This window comes from Centruroides vittatus, unplaced genomic scaffold (genome assembly GCF_030686945.1).
Source record: "Centruroides vittatus isolate TY-2023 unplaced genomic scaffold, ASM3068694v2 contig_345, whole genome shotgun sequence".
NCBI classification, from domain to species: domain Eukaryota; kingdom Metazoa; phylum Arthropoda; class Arachnida; order Scorpiones; family Buthidae; genus Centruroides; species Centruroides vittatus.
In genome coordinates this window covers 4,231,818-4,252,644 of record NW_027122170.1, presented here as the reverse complement: position 1 = coordinate 4,252,644, position 20,827 = coordinate 4,231,818, and the positions used below count along the sequence as shown (strand labels likewise).

Here is a 20,827-nt window from a genome sequence, read left to right as displayed (position 1 = left end):
ATTATAAGAACAAATGTTTTCAACTGCTTTTAACAGCATTCTTCGGGTAATGAAATGTTAATACAATAAAATTCAAAAAAACAAAATTTAAATAAAATAGAACGCATTAAACATGTGCCGGTGATTGCATTCATAAAAGAACGTCGAAGAAAAATAAAATGAAATCAAAGTAAAATACAAAACAACATAACAGGAATTAAATAAATAAACATTTTCAACTGTTTTTAACAGTTGAAAATGTTTATTTACTCACAGACACTTTCTGTACTGGTTCCATCAGGTCGGTTTGTCGAAAAAAATGGACATTTTTGATCACTTTCAGAAATCTTCAGGTTATTATAAGTTTCCATAAATTGAATACTATTACTTGAAGAGCATTTAAAAAAAGGATCATTCTATATAAAATATTCAAATTTAAAAAATAAAATGTAACATACATAATAAAAAAATATGACATAATAAAAATTTTTTAAAATATGTATACAACTTTCCATAATATGACTGGAGATAAACTGCAAAAATTTTAAGTGTTGTAACACACAAACTAATGATTGAGATGACAAAATTTACAATGCTGTGTTAACATAGTTGGAGGTAACATATCATTGCTTGCCACGCTTGTGATAAATTAATGTTTTCTTTACTATTAATCATTAATGCAACCTCCCTTGAATATTGCTTTATAAATTTTGATAGCTGAAAAAGATCTCTGAAAGTGATTGAAAATGTTTGTTTTTTCCAGTAAACAGACCTGCTGGAACCAGTATGGAAGGTGTCAGAATGTTTATTCTATAAACTTAAATAATCCTAACTCTTAATTTTAAGTTCTATTTTTAATTTTTTAATTTTCTTCTATATAAAAGTTTTAAATTGAAATTATTCTAAACTCAATTGTCATTTGTTTTGTCCTATTCTATAAATTGTTCTAAGTTCTTCATAAAGAGCTGATAGACTAAATAGGTCTGAAAGCATCACTTTTGGAATAAATCTATTGATTTCTTCAACTTTGTGTGTGTGTGTGTGTGTTAAATTTTAAATTTCCCTAATCTAATAAGTAATGTGTATGTTACAAGAGAAAGAATAAAAATTTATGTAGTGAATATATTAAGTGTTTAAAATAAAAGTTATGTATATATCTCTTATTTTGATAACAATATCTCAATATATGTATGTATATATGTACAGTGAAATCTCCATGAATGGACATCTCTACTTAACAGACATTTTTATTTACAATCCCCAGACTCGTCAAATAGGACATCTATTACATTTACCTCTAAATAGCAGACACACTAAATAATGGATGCAGTCATCCATAACAAACCTTACAAAAATACAATGTCCTGCCTTCAATATTCCGAAAGAATTAATTAATTATGCATGAAATATTTTAAAACAAATACAAAAAATAAGTTCAAATACTCTTTCAGATAATAAATTTTGACTGTAGGTGTCAAAGAAAGACTGACTTAAAATAGGAATACGGGAGAAGGGCAGGTTATGAGAAGTCAAATAATATTCTTTATCTGTTAGAGAAGTTTAATCTGGTTAACTTTTCAATCACCATATGTCGTTACATATATTAATGTTATCAAACTTCTGTCTTATTGTTAGAATTAAGCTTATGATACCAAAACCTATAAATTTTTCCAAAGTTATTCATTCATTTGACAAGAACCATAGTATAGTATTAATGAAAAAGAAACTTAAAATCATAAATGACATTATAAATGCAAGAAAACCAAATATCTTCCCAGACTTTAAAGTGGTTGCCTTCGTAATACGACCTTTGAACATTCACCAAACAAACACTGCTCTTGTAACTGTTTTAACAGCTTTGTGGGGGCTAAAGCGTAATTTTTAATAAATCAGTTAAAAAAGTTTGGAAAAGGCAAGATGTTTGAAAAGTCACACCTATTTGATAACTACAAAGCAGACAAATCTCTATATCGATTTTTATTTGTTAGATCATTAACAACGTTATAAATGTAACAATTCCAAATATATTTATCACCCCTTCAATTGGATAGCAAATCATCTTTGTTACTCAACATTGAAATGAGATTTTTACAGCTGAAAAATTAAATAATGTATTGTATATATATACTTGCTAATGTATAATTTCCAGTATATTCACATTCCTAACACAAATTTGATGTTTTTGTAATCCATCGTATTCTTCACTACATGACGACCAGTTTAAAATACAGTATAGCCACCACCATGTACCTCTGAATAATGGACATCTCTAAATAGCTGACAAACATCTATCCCGACGATGTCCGCTATTTAGAGATTATATCATATTTACATATGTATATACACTGGTGTATTGATATATTGGTAATAATTTGATTACAGTAGAGCATCGATTATCCGACCCCCGATTAACCGACCGCGTTCTAGTCGGCAAATTCAAATGTCCGCTAGTGATGTGGCGCTACAATATTTGGTTATGTCTCGGCTACTTTAATATTATTTTTGTTAAATTTTTGCATGTTTTAGCTGGCAGCACTGGCTCGACCATGAAAGGGAGGCTAGTATTTAAACCAGGCCTAATACACTATACTAATAATGTATTTTTTCATACTTTTCGGTTATCCGACCAACCCCAGTCCCCAATTAAGTCGGATAATTGATGCTCTACTGTATATATAATCAAATTCTATCAAGTTATCATTAAATGATTATAAAATTTATCATCAAGAAACATTACCATCAAAGAATTGCCAATATACAAGGGGTTTTTTTTCCAACCTCCACTAATGCATGAAAAAAAAAATTGGAAGCATGTGAGACAGGGACAGGGCATACCTAGTGAGTAGTATATTCCCTCACCACTTAGTATTGTGCCAAGATATTTTAGACATTTGCTACTCTGCAGTAAACACGTAAACATGATACCGCCAATCCAGTCTCCCGCCAACTGTGAAGTACAAGCAGTATTTCGATTTCTACAGGCCAAAGGGCTGAATGGAGGAGAAATTCATCGAAGGATGTGTAATGTGTATGGTGAGAACCTCATGAGCTATGGATGCATGTGTGAATGATGCAGGAAATTCAAAGAAGGACGTGACAACATTAATGATGAAGGCAGTCAAGGGAGGAAGTGTGCGATGACCGACGATTTGGTGGACAAAGTGGATCAATTGGTGCGAGAAAGGCATTGATTCACAATTTCTGAGCTCAGTGAGGAGTTTCCTCAAATTTCAAGGCCCACACTGTATACAGCTGACTGACATTGTTAAAGGTTGGCTGAATGGCCTGGAAGCAACATTCTTCAACATGGGTATTTTTGTATACCCATGTGAAGAATGTTGTCAAAAGCTGGTGTCACAGTATGATGTCTGCCTGAATCGAGAAGGCAATTATGTGGAAAAATAGATGAAGACTATAACTACCTTCTGCAAATAAGGTGGTTTTGTTCTTCATTCTTGTTTTTTTTATTCTGGGTTGGTGGAGGTTGAAAAAAATAATCCTCGTACTATTTATTAACTATATCATTAAATTTCATTTAAATGTCATCCTGTTTTTCATTATACAGAATAAATTTTTTTAAATAAATTAATATATTACTTACCCATTTCAACACAATACACTCTATGCTTATAGAAAAAATGCATCATTCCTCCCGAAAACACAATAATGATTGCAAAAAGAAAGATTTTCACTTTCATAGACTTCCTTTCCTAGAAAAAAAAACTGAAATAATGACATATTTCTCTAAATATTTACAAATTTGTCAAAAAAATCTGTACTATTGCTGCTTTTTTCATTTTTTTAAAACAGAATTCTTAAATTCTTTTTATACTTAATAATACTAATTATTATTCAAACTGATTTAACTAATCAAAGTAATAACAAATATAGTAATATAAACAGAATTTTAGAATTGCCAATTTAATAACAGCCTTTAAGGGATAGTTATCAATAGCATAAGTAACAAATCCATATAAAAACAAAAGTTACTATTAAAATTAAGAAATAGGTTATTTTAAAAATATATAAAAACTTCAAAGAAGCAGTGCCAAAGTAGTTTTGATTCTGAATTTTATTTAATTTGAAACTGGCTTTACGAAACTTAAATGTGTGACTTCACGACTTCGTTGATATTTATGTTCTGTCTGTTGATTGTTGACATCTCTACTAATGCTGTTAAAATGTTCTACTTTACTTAACGTAATTAATTTGAATTAGTAAAGTATAATTGAAAACATTTCTGTTTCTGAATATTTTTAGAAAAACTTTTGCTAATTGTATGTATGTATGTACGTACTATACATATGTTTTACCTTCTTGGACTCTGCGCAATTTATTTCAATAAACATCTTATTTTGATAAACAAATATTCATTATTATAAAAACCTTGTCTTGTAAGTTTTAATTTATGTACAAATACTCAAAATTCAAAGGTTATTTGATTATAAAACAAAGCTTATGTCATTCAAAATTGTAGAACTCTGAAACAATTTTAAGATGAATATTCTGTAACAAACACCTGGAACTGGAACTGTTGAAACTAAAGAGGCTAAATGGTAGTCAAAAATATTCTTTCAGTAATAATTAAAGATTGGCTTTTTTAAAAAGCAGTGTCAAAGTAATTGAATTATCAGTATTATGATATATTCATTTCTTCTTAATACATATCTTTAGAAAAAGAAATTAACTTTTATAACAATCTTATTTTCTCTATCATCATTAATTATTTTAAGAACTTAAATTTTTCAAAATAAAAAAATATCATATAAAACTATTTTGAGGATTTAAAAACTATTCAAAATGCTTTCTAAACTTTTAAAAGTACAGTCAAACCTTGGTTTTCAAACTTAATAAATTCTTAAAAGTTGTTTGAAAACTGATTTGTTCTCAAACCAAAACAAATTTTCCCATAAGAAATAATATAATATGGATTAATCCATTCCCAACCCCCAAAACAAAGTCTTTTTTACCTTTTTAGCTGTATTTCATGCATAAAAAATGCCTACAATGCAATATATTATCATCTATATCCATTTTATATACAGTGGACCCTCGTTATAGCGCTGCTCGCTATACCATGCACTCGGTTATAGTGCAGGAGATGTTCACAACGCGATAAGCCCAAACATGTTTATACAGGTCCGTGTGGCGTTAGTGAGTAGCGCATTTTATTGTTACTGCATATTGAGTAATTGTGTATGTATTGAGTTCCTGAATGTATTTTGAATAGTGTTTAATTATTGTATGCATGATGAGTAAAAGAAAAGATTACAGTGTGAAAGAAAAGCTTGACAATATTGCTAAAGTAAAGAGGTAAACCACATTACACTGCGCCGCTTGGAATAACGCAATTCACTTTATAACGCGGGTGTTGTTTCCCACCCGACATGCACGTTTTATCGGGGGTCCACTGTATATATTAAAAGTAAAACGTTCTGTCACTGCCAACCAAAACCGAAACCATCACTTTACAAAAAGTGCTATAAACAGAGAGACAACTCTGACTACCTGCATGAAATATAACCAAATCAATCAAGCCGGACAAGCACTTTATCCACACTTTCCAAAATATTATATTTCAATTGCTTTGATTTAAATTTTAATTAATTAATTAATTCATTCATTCATTCATTTTACACTAAAACGAAAGTTAAAAATAAAAGCAGAATTAATTGCTTTTATTTTTAATTTTCGTTTTGGTGTAAAAACCAAAGTTTTAATTACTATTTTTAGTTTTAATTAACTGGCTACCTAGTATTAATAAATATTAAATTAAGTATTAATATTATAATATATATTATATTATATTACATTAATAAATTTTTATTATTTAATTTGCATTAAACACCTTTAAAAACGAATTTGTGAATGTCATTTATATTACATGAGTGTCAATTAATGCAGTTTTTATTAATTAATTTGATTTAATTCAATTCAGATGCATACTGATAAATGGAAGTAGTATCTTACATGCATGCACATTAAAATCTAATTTGAATAACAACGTCATTGATGGTTCATGTCGTGTTGTCTAATGATGGGAAGCAACCTCTGCACCACTAACTTCTGAATCAGTAGTCCCATTGTTGATTGATCAGATCATCGATTTTCTTTAACATAAGAAATATAGGGAGTTGACACTCTGTCTCTCTAATCAGTGGCCAGCTCTTACCGAGTAGCTTGTTTGACAACCAAGTCATCATACAGAAACTGGGGCAAACATGACATTCAAAATTTTGTTTGTAAACCGAATTGTTCAAAAAGTGGTGTGTTCAAAACCTGAGGTTTGACTGTATTTAATGTGAAGTTACGTTAAAAAAATAGGCTTGATTTTTTGCAAGATACTGACACAAAAATTGAAAGTGGTTATGTAACAAAGTTGTCAATTAGGAATTGACTAAAAATGCTGATACCAAGAATTCTGTTCACCATTCCTCATTCAAATGTAGTATGAAGAAGTCAGTCACCATAACTGATTCTACAGAAAATCCATTTGGATGAGGAATGGGACAATTATTAAGATTTAACCAGTAAAACTTTTGAAAATATCTAAATCAGAAAGATCTCTTATAGCATAGAAGAATGCTTAATGCAAAGTAAAATTAAAAGAATAGTATACTCTTAAAATAATGCAATTAGACTTAAAATCTGTGATATGTTGTAATTTTATGCAATGAATTGATATTATTCAAATTATTTACAGTTAATAATTCAACAAATGGTTTCTTTGCTTGTTTAAAATCTGGACTTTAAAAAACAATTATACATACCATATCTGTCATTTCTTTAGGTCTTCCTTTATAAGAAGCTATGCATGTTCCTAACATGTAAGCAACAGATGCAAACATAAAAACAATGAAGATTTTTTCATGAACAGCTATAAAAGAAATGTGGCATTATTTCATTAATAAATTCAGCTATGAAAGGAATAAAAAGCTATAAAAAGAATATTTATCATTAAAATTTATTAACAATAATATTAAATTTTAATATGCATAATAAACCATTTCATTTAAAATGTATTAAATACAATAAACAATTAAAAATTGGTGATGTACATTTACTTATAAGGAGTAAAATTTAAAATTTTAGATAATATATTTCTTTACTAATTATTCTAACAGTAAACATTTACAAATATTAAAAGAGAATCCGTAACATGATTTTAATTTGCTTTGAAATATTTATGTATTAACCATTTGATGAGTGGGTTTACAGGTGGCTCCCTTTCCTCCCAAGAGTTAGTTTTTAAAAAATGTAACATTTACAAAAAAATTATGTATTTAGTATGTTATCTTCTAATTCATATTTTTTAACTTAATAGGAAATATTTTCTTCTTCAACACAATCAAATCAGAAGATCTGAATGTGATGAACAACTCCAATAATTAAGCAGGAGACAGCAAATGTGAATGACTACTAGATGCCATGTTTGTCTTTATGCTAGAAAATTCTATGCTAAATCATGCCATCATGGAAGCATACTACAATGATGCAAACTTGAAGAACATATATATATATGAGTATGTGTGTGTGCTTACTCTGTAGAACCTATCACTTGTAACACATATATTTATTGGCGTACTTATCCAATTGTTTGACCATTGTAAACCATTCAGAAACCAAAAGTAGTAGTAGTTTCTGATAAAACTCATTGCTATTGTAATTATATTCATAAAACAATCAAGTAGAATAAAAAGTGTTGTTTTTCATAACTCATATTTTCAAAATCATTTATTTTTTATAGAATTTTAACTAATGATCAAATATAAACAAGAACTAATATACTTCTCGTGACAATTATTTTATTTAAGATAAAATAATATTTTTATATATACAGGAACCAGTCCACAAGAGAAATGCATCTAAGATCTCACCATAACGATATAATTCTGTCAGAAATAAGTAGTTATTCCATTTTATATTACACTAATTAAATTTTTTGTAACACATGGATATTGTAAACTTCAGTTTATTCCAAAAGCTGCTTTGCTAGTTTGCTAGATAAAATATTCAAAATAACTTATATCCTATATGTAATAACTGGACATGGCATGTAATTTTACAATAGTGAGAAGATATCATTTAGGAAAAATATATTGATTTCCACGTAATGTTTTTCAATCTTCAGTTTTATGGACTTAAAATTCCAAAAATTATACTGAAATTATAGTGATATTAAGTATAATTTTGTTACAGTTAAATTGTAATATTCATTAATTTATTTTAATGATTAAAGATATATTAACCCCTTTAATAGAATTCCTAAAATTGTCTAAATATTTTAATTAAATAAAATTATAATTTTACAATTATTTCTTTAACATTTTCAAACATTTCTCTTTAACTTCAAGTTGAAATATAAATTTCCAGAGGTACAAGTCAAATAATTTAATTATGTGAATGTACAAATTTATGTTATTTTTAATAAATACATAGTATTTTGTTAACAAGTTTATTAAAATTTGTTTAATTCTATATTTGAATAATTATTTGTGCTAAGGCAAATGTCATCTTTCAATTTAATAAGAAAACGTTTCTATATAGGCTAATGTTTTTATTCAACTTTTAGAAAGCTCAGTTAGAAGTTAGACTATGTAGATTTTGAATATTTCTAACAAAATAGCTTGATTTATTATTGAGTAAAATATTTAAAAGAAAAAGGAATTTAATATTTATAGATATATGTAATAATCATTATATCATAAAACATAATAGCCTGAACTAGAGAAACTGCCAAGTCATCGGAATAAATGAGTGGTTGTTTATATAAAATTATTTCAGCAGTTATGATATAGTTTACGTCATGCTTATTATGTTAACTGAGTGCATATGAGATATGGTAAAAACAGCTGAGTCATGCTTATAATTACTGAATTAGAACAAAATAATATTTACTTTTATGATATACAGTGCTGGTCTTTTCACAGTGAATGCAATAAAAATCTAAATCAATGGGAAAACTGGCACAGGAAATTGATGTTCTAAGTATTGTACTAAGTACACATAAAGTTAAGACACAAATAAAATAGGGAATAAAATTTCAAAACTTGCTTTTGAATTAAACATAAGTTTTCAATGTATTTGTTTATTGTGGAGAGACTTTCAAATACTTTATATATTAATCCAAAAAATTCTGAACAACGTACTACAATTATGTTATTAAAATCCATTTTTAATAATTAGGTTTAAAATATTGAAATTTATATTTTATTACATAATTTTTTTATAAATTTTTAGTTAAAAAAATTCAATAAAAAAACATTGGGGTTGCCAAACCTTGTCATATATTGCAGAGCCATATATTGCATATCAGAAATATGAAAGAGAGTGAGTCACATCCTCCATTGGAACAGTATTTTATATGTAACCTATATACGTGGTACGATCCAAAAGTTCGGGGACTGCAGTAATCTATGACAACAAAAGCATGTATTTGAAGTTACAGCGTATGAAATGGATTCTACCAAACCACCTCTAAGTGTTCAGGTTAATTTCACCCATATCATGTGATTAAACCGCGAGTGCTGCTGTTTTTTCCGAAGATAGTTACCTTTGTTCTGCGACGTAATAAAAGTGGAGTTTCAAGAACAACCTCCAACATTTCGACTTTGCCATGGTAGAATCACCGTACACCTTTCTTAGCAATTTTAAAGTCTCCATAGGTGTTTTACCTAAACACTGACAAAATTTAATGTTGGAGGTTGTTCTTGAAACTCCACTTTTATTACGTCGCAGAACAAAGGTAACTATCTTCGCGGTTTAATAAAAAAACAGCAGCGCTCGCGGTTTAATCACATGATATGGGTGAAATTAACCTGAACACGTAGAGGTGGTTTGGTAAAATCCATTTCTTACGCTGTAACTTCAAATACATGCTTTTGTCGTCATAGATTACTGCAGTCCCCGAACTTTTGGATCGTACCACGTACTATATACCAGTGTTCCTTAATCTGTTTAGTGATCAGCACCCCTTGAATCTCAAAATACATCTCACACTCCCTAAAAACTATATTCCAATGTTTTTTTATGAAATCCAAATGAGTCCAAAGTGCTAAAGATACAGAGGTTAGTAGTGAAGATTCCAGACATCAAGGCCTCTGAGAGTACACAGTACAGTACCATTGAATTTATATAGAATAAGACAGCTTAAAAGTTAGTCACACCCCTGGAAATACTTTGTTCACACCAGCTTAAGAATCATTGCTACATACTATCTATATATATATATATATATATATATATATATATATAGAGGAATAAGCATGATAGTCAGACCTCACATCCTTAAGTTGAACCCTCTGGCTTATTTTGCAAAAAGATTGCCGCATACAAGCTTTGAGTGGAGTAAATACTTCACAATCTTGTCATCAACCCATGGAATCATTATTACTCAGTTCCGATTTCTTGTCTATGTAGATTTTCATTTTTGCTAACTACAAAATTGTTAAAACTTGACTTTATGACATCACTTCTTAACAGGTAAGTGTTCATTCCTCATTACTAACATGTACTTGTAATAGCAGAATAAAATTAATGGATTATGTGCTTTGTTAACGTGCTGTTTTTGACAAACAATAATTAATGATGCTGCACTGTTCCATAATATTTCCTAAGTTAAACCTGCATGAAATTGTTTAACTATACAGGAGCTGCAGTAAGAGTCTAGAAGAGTTGTATGCGGCTCATGAGCCACAGTTTGGCCACTGCTGAAATAGTCTAAAACTTAACTATATTCTTAATATGAACAATGGATAAGGAATGATTTGAAAGTTTTTGATTTGTTAAAAATAATTTGATATAATTATTTTCATGAAAATTTTTTTATAACGAATAAAATATATTTGAAGCCAGAAATAAATTTAAATTAATTACAGGTATCCCTCGCACAATGCGATTTTGTTCTATCACAGTTCGAAATTTGGGGACATTCTCCATACAAAATTTCACAATTTTGAAGTGTAAACTCCACTGTACAATATATTTTTTTTATTCAAGCAAGCATGAGTTCTCAGATTTGCCCACAAATTTTACAATATTAAAATTTTCAATTGGTTCTTTGCCTTCTGTCAGGTTTACTTTAATGAAAACTAATAGTATAATTTTTCTCTTCCTTGTCCTAGCTTTTCTTTCAACTGGATGTTGTTGTTGTTGCTTTCAGACTTTAGCCCTTAATTTAAGACTTTTACTATGTTTTGTTTTCAATCTTCATATTAATAAAGTTTATTTAAACATTTTTAGGCAAGTGTTAGATATTTTTTTAACCATAGGTAAGTAATCATTTGTAAAAATGACAAACAAAATATGGTGGCATCTTGATACTCAAACCATTCTCAACTTGACAATTCCATATTCGAACACAAATTCTGAAAAAAAAATCTTCACTTCAAATTATTACTGTAGTGTCTTGCCCCTGTACATCATACTTTTCTATTAGCAACGGAGTTGTGCCTGTCATCTATCTAACTCCTTTCAGGGGAAAGTTTTTGAAGCGAAATAACTTCTGCTTTGCATTGGAAGTTCATAAATAATTAAATCAAGCCTCCTGCTCTAAGCTTTCCATATCTGGTCTTGAATTTCATTTATCTAACACTGTTCTCGAGATTAAGGAAAGACGGAGACAACAATGGAAATTTATAGGTCTACAATTTTTTCAAATTGCAGCCCAATAAAAAAAATTGAAGATGTTGCTGATATTTCTGTTTAAGATCAACAAAAAAGCTTAGAAGATGAGGATACTTTGTATGTCCTTTGGAATTAGCACATAGTTGCTGTTGAGAACAAATCACATAGGAAAACTCTTTTTTGATGGAAAAAGTAGGTTTATTTTATATAATTTAAACAGGATATGCATTTTGGGCTTAATGCCCCTATTCAGTCTTATTTTATTAAATATATCAGCAAAAAACTATGTAAGAAATTACAGAATGTATTAAATTATATTTAACATATGCATACAAAAAATTCTTTCAAAAGATATAATTACCTAAAAATTATTATAGTGACAGGTGGAATAACTGATAATTAAAACCACTGGGTAAAATAAGTAAAACTGAAATAAATTAAAAAATAAGTAAATAAATAAATGTAGTAAAATGTTATTAAAATAATAAAACAGTATATCTGTAGAAATAAAATTATTTTTTGTGTAAATATAAAATTTAAAACATGGCTGACGGTAATACATTTAATTCTTGTAAAAATAAATATATAAAACAATGTTTTAACAAATTACTTCGTTTACGTTTACGTTTAGAAAGGTCGCCTCTGTGGATGTGAAGATGAGAACTTGTCAGCTGGTAGCAAACGACGGATGATAAATGTAAACGAAGTAATTTGTTAAAACGTTGTTTTATATATTTATTTTTACAAGAATTAAAATTATTTTTGTTAAATCATATAAAACCATGAGCTAGTACTAGTAAAACTGAAATTTTTTTTCTTTCTTGCGAAGACACAATGCAGTGACAGTAGATTTAAAACACTGGGCAAATTTTCATCCTTTATTCAGTTGGAACGCTTTTTACATCGCGCGTTTCAGGCCGAAGCTCCTCTTCAGCCAACTTTTATCTTTTCTTGGTATCCGTTATCTTGATGTCGAACCATGTTCTTCTCTCAAATGATGATATTCGCCATTTCTATATTAATAATTTAGTTTTATCTTGAGGAAACCCAAAATGCGCGATGTAAAAAGCGTTCCAACCCAATAAAGGATGAAAATTTGCCCAGTGTTTTAAATCTACTGTCACTGCATTGTGTCTTCACAAGAAAGAAAACATAAAACACGGTTTCCTCAAGATAAAACTGAAATATATTAAAGAATGAAAAAAAAAAATAAATAAATATAATAAAATGTTGTAAAAAATGTATATAAAAAATTTTGATTAAAAAGGTAGTAAAACAAAAACTTTAAAACCAATTAAAACAGGTTAACTTTGGGAACCTAACCTTATGTTTTGCATTACTTCTTTGTTTGGTACAGCATGGATTTGCATAACACGGCACTTTTTTGGAATGTAATCATCGTGTTATACAAGGGATACCTGTATTTATAAATTCATTTGCATGTCGTCTACTGTAAGTCACTTTAAAATGTTTGCTACTTACGATAATTCTCTCTGTTCGAAATATACGTTACTCCAACCAAGGACATGATTTCCAAAACGTTAAACCAGTAATTCCATTTTACGATCTTGTCATATTTGGCGCGTTCGCCAGGATTGACATTTGTAACTCTGTGAACAAAATGCTTATGATACACTGATGCCAGAAGCAATCGTGGTGCGCAGTGTAATGCCACGCATATTCTCCAAATGTATCTCTGGGGAGACACTCCAGTAATTGCACTGACGGATGGGCAGAAGTTGTAAACCTAAAAATAAACATACAATTTTTAAATCAGGATTTGTCAAATTTTATTAAATTAAATATAACAAGAACTAAAAGTGTAAACATGGAGCTAAAAATTAACTTTATAAAACCACTAATTGGATTTTTTGAATAAATTTTTTCCTCTCTCCATTTTTATCTTTCTGCCTGTGGACACTATGAGAAAAAAAAAAAAAAAAGAGTCCTTTTTCTCCATGCTCATCAAGAGTTTGGCCAGGCACACAATGGGTACTGAATGATGAGGGAGAGGGCCTGACACATTTGAGATAGTAAATACAAAAAATTCCAGAGATTCCTCATCCAGAATCGATCTATAGTCTCGAGCAGCTGTCAGCCATTTTTGACCATCTGGCCATGTAAATAAATTTTTTCTTCTAATTTTACAATGTAATGATATAAACATTTTTATTCTAATTTAATAATTAACAATCCATTGGTAGATTACATGTAATTTAATTTATGTAAGTTCAAATGGTTGATTTATTTAATTATTGTCAGAAAAATGTGAGTAAAAAAATCCTGAAGCTTTATCAATATATGTTTCAACATATGATATAGTTAAGATTGTGGGGGTCATATGAGGCATGTCCAGAAATTAGTTATGATTGGCTATAAAGGAACAGAAGCTTACTTCTTTTTATTGTTATAGGAAAAAATCATAGTTACAGCTGACTTTTAATATTTACCTTTTGAGGTTCAGACATTTGTCCTAGAAACAGGTAAGCTTTTGCAACACTCAAGTCTCCTGCCAACTTATGGACCCAACCTTGCAAGAGTGTCTGCAGTTTCTTTGTCACTATGGAGCAACATTAAATACTAAAAGTTATTGTAAGACCCTGAAAAAATTATGGTGAACTATTCAAAACAAAAGACATGGTATCTGGAATAATTTTGCTTATAATAATATACAACCATAGCCTGCCAGCATAAAGAGGATTTATTGAAAAAATTCAAGTAAAAAATCTTTGAATATGTGCCACAGAATTCCAATCTAGTACCTTCTGACTTACACCTGTTTTCACATTTAAAGAGATTTTTTGGGAGAACAACAATTCAACAATGACAAAAAGCTGCAGACAACCATGCAAGGTTGTGTCTAAAAGTTGCCAAGAGACTTCTTTGATGAGTGTTTGCAAAAGCATTTCTATTGCTATGAAAATGTCTGAACCTCAAAAGGTAAATATGTTGAAAAATAACACCTTTATTGTCATACATAAATACAAAGTTCAAAGAAGTAAGTTTATGTTCACTTCTAGCCAATAACCTGAAGTTTAATTATCATAATATTAAATTTTCATTGCTAGAGAATACAAGAAAAAGAAAGAAAATTTAAAAAAAAATTATTCTTGTTTGATTTATGAAAATAATGCATGGAAATTGAGAATATCCAAAGAGAAAGATGCTTTTGGAAAGATAAACATTCGGCTTCTTGTAAGCAAACAAGAAGTTTCACTAATATAAACATAGCATTTATTTAATTTTTATATAACATTTTTAAATATTTAAATAATAAAAACACACATTAAGTTAAAATGAATAATACACAACATGAAAATACTCTTTTAACAGACTGAAATCATCTTTAACTAATTAAGTCCTGGTAGATAATCAATTTAAATTGCTGATATACAATCATTTCAAGAAAAGGATCATCATCAATCAAACAACAATTTTTATTTAACATTTTACATATACAGTATATAATATTTCAAGAATAAGAAATACAATTTAAAGATATAGTAAAAAAAGACTCATATATCCATTGGATTGATAACAACTGTCAATAACAGTCTACAACCATATTAAGTAGCTAATGTTGATTTAATGTGATGACTTAATTAAATCAGCACATTGTGTGTATTAGTAAGTCAGCACTAATTTTTCTCACTCTGTCTACAACTGATGTGAACAAAAATGCCATTTCTGGTTTTTATATGCATAAACAAAACAAAAAAAGTACAAAACTCATTAGGATAGACAAAGTTATTGCATTATTCATGGAAGAAAACTTAAAAGAACACAGAATGGTAAAGAATGAGTACAATAAACTTAAAAGTAGAAGTCAGTGGACTGAAAAGTTTCCAACAGATTAATTTTTTTTAAGAATGATACATGGAAAAAAGAAAAAAATAGAATAAATCTAGTAGAGAAAAGTTACAATTTGATGAAATATAGCTTATTATCCAGATTTCAATATGCTCCTTCTCTTTTGTTCTGTCTTTTTTACAGATTTATGTGCATTATTCAATCCAACTAGTTTACGAAATATCCAGAAAGTACAAAGTTTTTATAGCTGTTATTTTAATAAAATTTAATATGAATTAAATGCCATTTCAATTCTTTAAATTATGATTTAATTAACAATTTGATTGATAAACAAACAACGAGAAAACATTTAGATTCCTTTATTAGTTTGTTTAAATGCTTACATAAAAATCTAACAATTTCAATCGTTTCAGCCGATCTTACAGATTAAGCATCAAAATACAATAATAAGTAACATAATTGTGAATTCAAATGTTAACAAGCTACAATTTCTGTTTTTTTGTTAACCACTACCACTTCCCTGTAACGAATCTTAAGTATGGTGTTGATTCCCTTTAAAATTATTTAAGACTATGCTTGTTTATTTGCTTTCTACACTAATTACAGTAAAGAAACAAACTATATTCAATAGATTTTGTAATTATAATATGAATGCTTGCAGTTTTGATAATAAAATAAGACAACAAAAAATAGAATAATATAAATTAGAAAATTAATTTATATTTGATCAATAAAGCCTAAGTACTGTTAATTAAAAAATTCTTAACCCAGGCATAATTAATATTTATAACAATTTTTATTTATACTGTACATGTTTTTCCTTAAATCTTTATTAATATGTTATGTCTAATATCTTTAGATCAGTTGTTCACAAAACAGATATGCTGCTGCCTTCCAGTATAGAACCATTATTATAGTATTTATGAGTTAGAATAGTTAGTTTTCGACCAGTGTGCCACAGCACAATGATCGAAAAATCAGTGCTTTCAATAATGGATTAAAAAATGTTCAATCTTTCAGCTGAATGTACCACAAATAGCAAATAGTATTATATATGGTACTGTACAAATGCGATCTTAAACTGGATAAATCAGATCAATAACAGAATATTTTAAAAATCATTTATAGATTTATTTATAAACTTATTTTACTACTAAGGCAGTATTCTACATAATTTCTGTTTAATAAGAAATGCTTACTGGAACTATATCCGAATAAACTCTATTTCACGCCTTAATTTGTCCAGCATACTGTTAAAATTTTCATAAAAACGTTTTCGATCACTTTTAGCGATCTTCATCAGTTACAGATTACAAAGAACGAACAAAAATTCAAATTTAAAAAGATCGAATGTTTCGGTGAAAAAATTTCTGTTAGCAACAAAGTTTAATTTATAATTTCTGTTAGCAACAAAGTTTAATTACCATCATCATCATATACTCATCTAATTCAGTATATGTGAGGCCAATGTATATTTTCAAAAAATCCATATTTCTTATGTAAATTAAATGATAGCTTTTATAACAGTAAAAGTGCTCAGCAAGTAAACCACTATAATACAACACCTTAATTTTGCTGAGAATTAGATATTTTAATCACAAACGCTTTCAACCTGATTAACAGGCCATCTTCAGGTCTACAAAAACGATAATGGAACAGAAACGTTCCATGTATAGAATATAAATATTTAAATCAAAATTTTTAGAACAAAAATTTAAAAAATATACAATAGAGACGGAATAAAATATAAAATTAAAATATACAAGAGAATAAATAAAAATAAACTAAAAAATATAATATACATAATAAATCTTCCCATAACTGATTCTAGCATGAGTTTTCAGTGAATTTTTTAATCATGTATTTCCACGCCGACGACAGGCTCTCAGCATCTCTCGCATTCAAACATCCTTCCCGTAGCCTACTCCTATATATTTCAATCTTCTCCGCTGTCATTGATAAAGTGGGGGAAGATACCGGTTTTATAATCGTTGCCTCGTCCCATTTTACTATCGAACCTTGGACTTGCGACATTTGTGACAAAACCGTGGTATTGGATCCTTTTTTTACGTTATACCGATGTTCTTTTAGCCTTACCCCTAAGCTCCTGTTGGTGACGCCGATGTAGTCTTTCTTAACATCTAGCTGGATGTTTTCATAAGGAACTTTATAGACCCCTGGTTTCTCTTCTGTCTTTATTCTATCCTTATCATTTCTCAATATCTTATATAAATTTGGGGCTCTTTTTAAAATCATTCTTGCTTGTTTCTTATTAGCCACTTCTTTCATAATACTGCTCAAATTACTGTTATATGTAAACTTCAAGCGTCTATTGTGATCCGTATTTAATCCTTGTTTCTCATTGTTCTTTTCATATTTTTTGAGTAATCCTACCATGGTGCTTTTCTTGTAGCCTAGGGTCTGAGCTACTTGCAATATTCTTTCAATTTCTTTATTTCTGTCACCGATTCTATCACAATACAAATAGGCTCTTCTTATCAAAGTTTGAAACGCAGCCATTTTATATCGATATGGATCCATGGACTGTGCTGGTATATATAGCGGGGTGTGAGTAGGTTTAACATATACGCTTGTGGACAAATGATCTCCCATGAACTTTATATTAATGTCTAAGAAGTGCACACTCATGGAACTTTTTTGCTCTAACTTTAATCTAAGACCATCTTTGTTATTATTGATTTTATTCAAAAATTCATGTATCCTGCTACTGTTTCTCCATAATATAAAAACGTCATCCACATATCTGATGAAACGTATGATATCTTCCTTAAAATTTTGTAGAGCTTCTCTTTCCAACCTTCTAACTACCAACTCGCAAAGAATTCCAGAGAGGGGACCCCTCTTTTCTGCCTGTAAATTCAACCACAAAATGTAAAACAAGATTGATAACATACCAGGCTAGCGAGTTCTTCTATGTCTTGGGTGTAACTAAGCAACTGAGGGTTGTTGTTGTACATGAAATCCAATAATGCCTTCACACATGACTCAATCCTTACTGAAGGATACATATTTTCATAATCTAAAATGGTTGCAACTTCGTCCTCCATTAACGAAATATTTTGCATTTCTTTCACTACGACCAGAGGGTCAGGAAAGGTTAATTCGCATTGGTTCAGGAGCTCCAAGATTGTTTGCGTTTGCTAAGATGCACAAAACTGGAAATGAATTAAGACCAGTAGTAGAGAAATGTAGGGGGCCCACCTTTATCTTAGAAAAAAGGCTACATGAATATTTATCCTCACAGATAGAAGACGATAGACTGGTGGCAAAAGACCCTCTGGTCGTAGTGAAAGAAATGCAAAATATTTCGTTAATGGAGGACGAAGTTGCAACCATTTTAGATTATGAAAATATGTATCCTTCAGTAAGGATTGAGTCATGTGTGAAGGCATTATTGGATTTCATGTACAACAACAACCCTCAGTTGCTTAGTTACACCCAAGACATAGAAGAACTCGCTAGCCTGGTATGTTATCAATCTTGTTTTACATTTTGTGGTTGAATTTACAGGCAGAAAAGAGGGGTCCCCTCTCTGGAATTCTTTGCGAGTTGGTAGTTAGAAGGTTGGAAAGAGAAGCTCTACAAAATTTTAAGGAAGATATCATACGTTTCATCAGATATGTGGATGACGTTTTTATATTATGGAGAAACAGTAGCAGGATACATGAATTTTTGAATAAAATCAATAATAACAAAGATGGTCTTAGATTAAAGTTAGAGCAAAAAAGTTCCATGAGTGTGCACTTCTTAGACATTAATATAAAGTTCATGGGAGATCATTTGTCCACAAGCGTATATGTTAAACCTACTCACACCCCGCTATATATACCAGCACAGTCCATGGATCCATATCGATATAAAATGGCTGCGTTTCAAACTTTGATAAGAAGAGCCTATTTGTATTGTGATAGAATCGGTGACAGAAATAAAGAAATTGAAAGAATATTGCAAGTAGCTCAGACCCTAGGCTACAAGAAAAGCACCATGGTAGGATTACTCAAAAAATATGAAAAGAACAATGAGAAACAAGGATTAAATACGGATCACAATAGACGCTTGAAGTTTACATATAACAGTAATTTGAGCAGTATTATGAAAGAAGTGGCTAATAAGAAACAAGCAAGAATGATTTTAAAAAGAGCCCCAAATTTATATAAGATATTGAGAAATGATAAGGATAGAATAAAGACAGAAGAGAAACCAGGGGTCTATAAAGTTCCTTATGAAAACATCCAGCTAGATGTTAAGAAAGACTACATCGGCGTCACCAACAGGAGCTTAGGGGTAAGGCTAAAAGAACATCGGTATAACGTAAAAAAAGGATCCAATACCACGGTTTTGTCACAAATGTCGCAAGTCCAAGGTTCGATAGTAAAATGGGACGAGGCAACGATTATAAAACCGGTATCTTCCCCCACTTTATCAATGACAGCGGAGAAGATTGAAATATATAGGAGTAGGCTACGGGAAGGATGTTTGAATGCGAGAGATGCTGAGAGCCTGTCGTCGGCGTGGAAATACATGATTAAAAAATTCACTGAAAACTCATGCTAGAATCAGTTATGGGAAGATTTATTATGTATATTATATTTTTTAGTTTATTTTTATTTATTCTCTTGTATATTTTAATTTTATATTTTATTCCATCTCTATTGTATATTTTTTAAATTTTTGTTCTAAAAATTTTGATTTAAATATTTATATTCTATACATGGAACGTTTCTGTTCCATTATCGTTTTTTGTAGACCTGAAGATGGCCTGTTAATCAGGTTGAAAGCGTTTGTGATTAAAATATCTAATTCTCAGCAAAATTAAGGTGTTGTATTATAGATAGCTTTATAGTTGTGGGTGGAATCCTTTCGTTTCCTCGCAACCAATGTTTTTAGTCCCACTTTGTAACTGTTGGTAAATCCTTGAACATTTGAGGAAAAGGATTCGGTGTGTTTGACCTGACATCACACACTCATTGACTTTGCACCAGACCAATGTCCTATCATACATTGCCATTAGTGTTCTGGCAGGAAAAAATATTTCAGTTCTCCCATACCCAACCTACAATCCAAACATGGCATTATGCAAAAACTTTATTCCGGAAAATAGAACACAAGCTGAAACGTCATCATTACGACACAAATTGTGAAAACTTAACAGAAGACATCTTCCAGCATTAATACCAGCAATGGCAGAAGCAGAATGTATATTCCCAAGGAATACATTTTGAAGGTGATAATATTACTTTGTAAATTACTTCAGGAAAAAATTTATATGGAAACCACACTTCATATGGTATATATCTAGACTATTTCTAGTTAAGCTATTGAAATGTAACAGTTATATTAATATAAAAACGACTAAATATGGTATTAGCTTTTGCAAGTTGCAACAATCTGC

General features: G+C 29.7%; 1 protein-coding gene across 1 annotated transcript in view; it reads right to left on the bottom strand.

Annotated features, from left to right (window-relative positions):
• LOC136974256 (post-GPI attachment to proteins factor 2-like) overlaps window positions 1-20,827 on the bottom strand; it is a 41,078-nt gene that overhangs the window by 6,539 nt on the left and 13,712 nt on the right. Inside the window, exons 2-4 of the mRNA XM_067269094.1 lie at window positions 13,087-13,351; window positions 6,750-6,856; window positions 3,581-3,689 (exon numbers count right to left, since the gene is read on the bottom strand). Coding sequence (XP_067125195.1) covers window positions 3,581-3,689; window positions 6,750-6,856; window positions 13,087-13,351 — 481 coding nt within the window. The remainder of the gene's footprint in view (window positions 1-3,580; window positions 3,690-6,749; window positions 6,857-13,086; window positions 13,352-20,827) is intronic.